The sequence below is a fragment of the Chaetura pelagica genome, unplaced genomic scaffold (genome assembly GCF_000747805.2).
Source record: "Chaetura pelagica isolate M959 unplaced genomic scaffold, ChaPel_1.0 scaffold101, whole genome shotgun sequence".
Classification (NCBI taxonomy): domain Eukaryota; kingdom Metazoa; phylum Chordata; class Aves; order Apodiformes; family Apodidae; genus Chaetura; species Chaetura pelagica.
This window is the reverse complement of record NW_009952564.1, coordinates 1,401,533-1,408,745: the sequence shown is the minus strand read 5'-3', so window position 1 is coordinate 1,408,745 and position 7,213 is coordinate 1,401,533. Positions and strand designations below refer to the sequence as shown.

At 44.0% G+C, this 7,213-nt stretch overlaps 1 protein-coding gene and 2 non-coding genes across 3 annotated transcripts in view; 1 reads left to right on the top strand and 2 right to left on the bottom strand.

Moving 5' to 3' along the window:
- Positions 1 to 2,806, top strand: part of CPOX (coproporphyrinogen oxidase) — a 9,354-nt gene extending 6,548 nt beyond the window's left edge. The window contains exon 6 of the mRNA XM_009993336.1: positions 2,270 to 2,806. Coding sequence (XP_009991638.1) covers positions 2,270 to 2,357 — 88 coding nt within the window. The 3' untranslated portion in view covers positions 2,358 to 2,806. The remainder of the gene's footprint in view (positions 1 to 2,269) is intronic.
- Positions 2,807 to 3,274: 468 nt separating this feature from the next.
- TRNAD-GUC lies at positions 3,275 to 3,346 on the bottom strand. Its single transcript has one exon. It is a non-coding gene; the product is annotated as a tRNA-Asp (tRNA).
- A 301-nt stretch (positions 3,347 to 3,647) lies between these two features.
- TRNAI-AAU lies at positions 3,648 to 3,721 on the bottom strand. The gene has a single exon. It is a non-coding gene; the product is annotated as a tRNA-Ile (tRNA).
- Positions 3,722 to 7,213: the final 3,492 nt, after the last annotated feature.

Genomic DNA, 7,213 nt, shown 5'->3' with positions numbered 1-7,213 from the left:
AGCTGCCATCTCGCCATGGGTTGCAGGGAAACTTCTGCTTGGGCACCTTCTTCCCCTTCTTCCTCACCAACCACCAGCACCACCTCTCCTTCCCCACCACAGCTTTTCTCCTTTAAGTGCTTCTCTGCTCAGGTGTTACAGTTCTTCCATATGCTAATTACTGATGCGCATCTGTTGTCCCTCTAATAGATCTTTGGCTGGGTTTTGGAGCAGGGGGAGCTTCTCTGCTTCTTACCAAAGCTACTCCTGGAGCCCTTCCCTACTACCAAAAACCCACCAAACCAGAACAGCACTGTTCTTATTAAAGTATTTTATAGGATTAAATCAGAGGTCTCTGCTGGTGTCCAATCTCTTTACCAGTGGTTAGTTCATGCCCAATACAAGAACTGGCCAAATACACAGACATCCTTTCTCTGGCCGGTGACATTTGCCCGGTTGCCAATAATGTATGGCCTAGATATTTTCTGACCAAGAAAAAAAGCAGTGTTTTTTATGCATAGTACATCTCAATAAATTTCCCTTCCTTGCTGCATGGTTTTTTGTTTAGTAGCTCTTGGAAACCAGGTCAGCTTCTGGCAGTCCTGACAAGCCTGTGGCATAAAGTTCCACAGTTTTAACTGCATGAAAAAGTGTCTCTTTGTTTTCTACTTGTGCCTGATGACCTTGTTCAGCTTTCCAGTGAGTAACTAGATTTGCTTCCTCTTCATTTTCTCCGTAACAGTTCTTGTTTTTCAGGCTTGTGGTTGTTTTCCTTGTCTGATTTCCAGGCTGAGAGTTCCCCCTCTTAGTCTTGTACAGAAACTGTTCTGTACCTTTGATCACATTTGCCACGTTTCTCTAGGCTTAAGTTTTCTGTGCCCTTTCTGAGCTGGGGATCAGGAACACGCAACGTAAGTTACGTGTGTATCCAAGATGCAAGGGTTCTGCTGACTCACACAGTGGCATAATGATGCTGTAGTTCATTATTCCTTGTTGTTGCTGGTTTTGACAGCTGATAAGCAGCAAGCAGGCTTTTTCATACAATTGTTAGGATTCCATAATCTGGGCAATAAAAGTTAACTTAGTCTCTCACTGTATATGTAACTTTTTTCTGTGTTCATCACTTCAGATCTATCATCAGTGAATTCCACCCACCGTTGTATTGCTCGTTTGCTTGGCTTGATATTTACTTTTAAACTGCCTTTTTACATTTTAAACTACCTTTCTTAATCTTGTAATGTCAGCAAACTGTCATTTAATATTTGCTCACCTTTCTGGGCTGCTTTTAGATATGCTGAGCAGCACAGATCTTACTATGAATTTTGTAAGACTTCATTACTCTCACCTGCCTTTTCTGGAAAAACTGACTTTTAACTTTAACCATGCACGCAAGTCCTGTTCTCATCATATACCTTTGTCCCGCTATTTGTAAGACTTCATTACTCTCACCTGCCTTTGCTAGAAAAACTGACCTTTTAACTTTAACCATGCAGGCAAGTCCTGTTCTCATCATATAGCTTTGTCCCACTGTCCACACTAGAGGTGTCCTTGACCTGGTGCTGTATCAGTGTCCTGTCTTTTAATTTTGTTGCTGGGATGTTCTGATTTTACATGTTTTCATCAATGTAAATAGCTGGCTTCATAGCATGGATGGGTCCTTTCTGGGTTAAAAAGAAAAAAAAGGGAAAAAAAAAAAGAAAGAAAAAAGACATTTGTCCCCTCTGGTTTGCAGTCACTTTTCTTTCTGTGTTTTGCCTCTTAATGGACTTTCCAATAAAAAGTGGTTTCTCATCAACTTTGTTTCGAAACCCAAGATTCCATATGGACTTGTAGTGCTTCCAGTCCAGCTTCTGGAAAAAACTTGCCCTGGCTGGCTGAAAGTATTGCATCAGGATCAAATTATAAAAACTTTGAAGCTGGCAATTTCCCTTCAGCCTTGTATCCACACACTCTTTTCTCTGGATTCTTTTTTGACTTGTTTTTCTGCTGATACTATTATGCCACAAGAGGCTGCTAAAAGATCTTTGAAAATAAACCTGGCTGGATTGTGGGGGAGAGGGCATTGCTCTTTTTCTGTTCTTCCAGCCTTTCCAGAAGTTGGGAAGAAGATGAAGTTAACATTTCTCCTGTCTCTTCCAGAGTTATTTGTTTTTACTGAACTTAATGATTTTTTAGCCTTACTCATCTATGTGATGTGAGCTTTGTGTGCAGCTTTGCGCTCTCAGAAGAGGCAACTCGAGTCGGTGGCAGCCAGCTGGGCAGTCTGAGTGAGTTTCCCCTCTCCCTGCAGGTGGGAGTACATGCACACCCCTCCAGAGAGCTCCAAAGAAGCAGAAATCCTGGAGGTTCTGCGCAATCCCAAAGACTGGGTGCACTGACACAGATGGTGAACAAGATGAACTGCTTTCCCTGAGCCATTATGAAGGAAGAGGAACGCCTGCAAACCAGCTCATTCCGGCTGCTGTGGGCATGGTGTTTACTTAGTATAGCTAAATATTTATACTCTTAACTGGTGCCTTAATAATGCTGTAGATTTGTTGTAACTTTCAAATATGTGAGCTCGATACTTAAGACTGATCATCTAATGCTACCACCCCGTGTTGATACTGCCTAGTGAAGGGCTGGCAATGCCCTCCCGGGACTCCTGTGAATGCTTAAGAACTTCCTCAACTGATTTGTTTGACTGCAAAGTGGCAAACTACTGTGAAATGTTCTCCCCGTGGAAGGGAAGCATTATCTGTGCCTAAATGGCATTGCTTACTCAGAAAATGTTGGGATGTTTTAGAAATATTTTTGTAAAGAATAAAGGGAATATTTGGTATGCTTTTGCTCTGTTCCGGTGTGCTCAAACTGGTTTTCAGGAAGTTGTGGGAAAGGTGGTACTTTACCACGTGTGTTTTGATGGTATCTACATTGATGTGAGGGAGGGTAAGTATTTTAAGCTGCATTGCAGGAGCAGGGCTTGACTGATCAGTGATTGGGAGATTCTGGGTCGAGGCCTGTCCCACCTGAGGGGAAGCAAGGGCTGGCTGTCCAGTTTCAGGAGAAACTCGTGTTGTGCTGCCCATCTCAGCTGGGAACAAGACACCAGAGCTGCCCTGGCTCCTTTGTGACGGAGACTGGGGGCAGATCCGGCATCTGTTTGGTGCTGCCCTGCACCTAGCACTTCATGCAGCTCCCAACCCCGGGCTGATTTGGCCTTTTTCTCCCCCTTCGTCTCCTTACCCACCCTGTGGGGAAAAGGAAGGCGGAGGTGGCCTCCATCTACCGGCAACTTAGGAAAAGGAAGCGTGACCTCCCCGTCGGGGAATCGAACCCCGGTCTCCCGCGTGACAGGCGGGGATACTTACCACTATACTAACGAGGAAGGCGATGGGGAGGGTTTGGCCTCCAGCCACCACATGTGTCACGCAGCGCTGTCAGGTTCCCAGCGCGGCTGTCGCGCCCTCCCGGCCCCGCCGGGAAGGGATCCCGCCAGGATGGCTCACGCTCCCTGCCCTCTCAGCGTGGGAGTCAGGCTCCCCGTAGGGAACCGCGCTGTTACTTTCCTTGCTACCCTTCCTCCTCTAAATTAAACATGCAAAAAACCCCAACCGAACAAAAAGCTACGCAGCGTTCAGTAATAGTCTTCTCCTCAACTCAAAGGAACAAACAATGCAAGCATCATCTGGCCCGTACGGGGATCGAACCCGCGACCTTGGCGTTATTAGCACCACGCTCTAACCAACTGAGCTAACCGGCCTCGCCGCAAGAAGGGTGTCGCACACATCAGACTGATGGGTTCTCCAGGACACGCAGCGGGGCGGTGCCGGGTGCTGCTGCTGCCGCTGCCTTGTTGCTCCTACGAGTGGCTTCAGAGCCGCTGGATGAGCAGCTCGGGCATTAACCGCGGAGCCGAGAACTGCTAAAATAGAGACTTTCAAACCTAGTATTTCTCTGCACCCCCTCCTGCAGTCCTCCCTCCCTTCCGACCTTGTTCCCTCCATCTTTTCCCACGCCCAACACTTCTTCCCTCCCTTGGTCACCCCCTCCCTCCCTCTCTCTTTATCACTCCTCACCCATTCATTTATTCTGCCGTTCTTTTATTCGTTCTTTTGCCACATTTTCACATTCTGTCGTTCTTTTATTCCTTCATTAGCATATTTTTCACGTTCTGTCATTCTTTTATTCGTTCATATGCTTCATTTCCTCGTTCTGTCTGTCCTTTTGTTTGTTTATTTGAAGAATTTTCTCGTTCTGCCGTTCTTTTATTCGTTCATTTGCATAATTCTATCGTTCTGTCGTTCTTTTATTCCTTCATTTGCATCTTATTCTCATCCTGTCGTTCTTTTATTAATATATACTTTCTCATTTTCTCGTTCTATCATTCTTTTATTCGTTCATTTGTAGAATTTTCTCGTTCTGTCGTTCTTTTGTTCATCTATTTGCACCATTTTCTCATTCTGTCTTCCTCTTATTCGTTTATTTGCACCACTTTCTCATTCATTTGCATCATTTTCTTGTTCTTTCATTCTGTTATTCATTCATTTGCATCATTTTCTCAGACTGTCATTTTACTCATTCATTTGTATAATTTTCTCATTCTGTTGTTCTTTTACTCATTAATTTGCATCATTTTCTCATTCTGTCAATTTTTTCTTCGTCTATTTGCTCATTTTCTCATTCTTTCATTCTTTCTTTTCTCATTTTCTTATTCTGTTTTTCTTTTATTTTTCTTGTTCTTCCTTTATTCTTTCATTTTCTCATTTTCCTGTTCTGTCGTTCTTTTATTCCTTCATTTTCTCATTTCGTCATTCTGTCATTCTTTTATTCTGTCATTGGCCATAATTTCTTGTTCTTTCGTTCTTCTATTCCTAGCTCATGTGGCGCTATGTCCACGGAATAGCCAGTTCCAGTACTAAAGACTGAGGCAAAGTAGGTGTTGAGCACCTCAGCCTTTTCCTCATCCTTTGTTACTAAGATTCCCTCTGCATCCAATAAATTATGGAGATTTTCCCTAATCCTCCTCTTGCTGTTAATGAATTTACAGAAACATTTTTTATTATCCCTAACAGCTGTAGCTGGTTTGAGCTCTAGCTCTGCTTTGGTTCTCCTAATTTTCACCCTGCATAGATTCACTTCATCTTTATAGACTTCATGAGTGATCTGTCCCCTCTTCCAAAGGTCATAGACTCTTCTTTTGTTCCCAAGATCCAGGCAAAGGTCCCTATTTAGCCAGGCTGGTCTCCTACCCCACTTACTTTTTTGGCACACAGGGACAGCAGCTCCTGTGCCTTTAGAACTTCTTTCTTGAAGTATGTCCAGCCTTCCTGGACTCCTTTATCCTTCAAGGCAGCCTCCCAAGGGACTTAGTCAATCACTCTTCTGAGCAGGTCAAAGTTTGCCCTCCAGAAGCCTAAGGTGGCAGTTTTACTAACCCCTCTCCTTGTTTCTTCAAGGATCAAAAACTCAGTCATCTCATGATCACTGCACCCTAGATGGCTTTCAGCTTTTACTCCCCACACAAGATCTTCCCTGTTCACAAGAAGCCGGTCCAGGAGGGCACCTTCCCTGGTCAGCTCACTTATCAGCTGTGTGAGGAAGTTATCTTCCACACATGCCAGGAACCTCTTGGAATGTTCCCTCTTTGCTGTGTTGTATTCTCAGCAGATGCCTGGGAGGTCAAAGTCCCCCACAAGAACAATGGCAAGTGACTGGGAGGTTTCTCCCAGCTGCTTATAGAAAGCTTAATCCACCTCACTGCTTTGGTTGGGAGGTCTCTAGCAGACTCCCACAGTGATACCAGCTTTATTGGCCCTTAACCTAATTCAAACACACTCAACCTCATCATGACTATACTTGATTTCCAGGATCTCATAGCATTCTCTAACACACAGGGCCACTCCACCCCTCCCCTTTCTGTCCCTCCTGAAGAGCTTCTAGCCATCGATTGTGGCACTCCAGTTATGTGATGCATCCCACCATGTTTCTGTGATAACCACTATGTCATAATTTTCCTGGTGTATCATGGCTTCAAGCTCCCCTGTTTGTTGATCATACTGTGTGCATTGGTATAGATGCACTTCAGATGATCTAATGATTCCAACACCTTCTTTCCACTGTGGGCTCCATTTCCTACCAGACCCTTCTCAGGTGCTTCCATGATTTCTAAATATCTATCCTTTTTCTCAAATGAAACAACCAAGTGAAAATCCTCCCTAGTCCACCATCCTAGAGGCCCTGGCATGTTTCTCTTGGGCCTGTCCCTAACAGGCCCAATTATCTCTCCTTCCCCCTTCATTTCTAATTTAAACCCCTGTCAATAAGCCCTGCTAACTCCTGCCCCAAAAGCCTTTTCCCCCTCTGGGACAGGTGCATCCCACCTGCCACCAACAGGCCAGATGTCTCATATAGAGCCTGTGATCAAAAAACCCAAAGCCCTGCCTATGGCATGAGTTGCGTAGTTATGTTGTATTTGCTTAAAGCTTCACCTTAACTTATATAAAAATAATGAATATTGCAGTTGTGTGAGCAGTTTGACGTGGTGTTTTTTGTGGGGTTTTATTCTGCTGTATAACGTTGCATGGGAGAAAGCAGCATGACAGGGTTGACACAATTGTTGAGGATGCAAAACTGCAGCATTGGTTGCTCAAACCACAACAAGACTGAAACTTAATCCTAGGGAGGGTTGTTGTTTGGGGTTTTTTGCATGCTGCTCATTTTTGCAATTCTGTTTTCCTTCTCTGCTTGCTAAATGGAGTTTAGTAGTAGAATTTCCATTGCAGCTACACCCAAAATTTGCTACAAACAACATAAAGGCAGAGTTGATACTGTCTTCGTAAAGACAATATTCCACACAGTGTATTCAGATTCAGTGACTGGTAGTGCCCTTCTCTCTGCATTCACTTACCATTTTCTAAATTCAGTCTGTATTCCTTAAATATGAAGAGGTGGCTCTGAGGCAGACCTTGTGCAGGCAGACCTTTTCCTCTAAATTTGCCACAGTAGTTCCACCGGTATTTCTCTTTACAGGCATGACCTTTTCCTTTTGTCCATGCTGGAAATTACAAACATTTTGATCACCATCAACATGTCATGTTCAAATGCCTGAAAGAAGGGATGATAACCAGGGAGGCTTATATCCTATCCATGACTAGCTCTTGACCTGTCAGGGAGTACTGACAATCTTGATATGTAATATTCATGTATTGTGGTGTCATTGTGATTCTCTACTATGTTTTGCCACCTAAGTTAA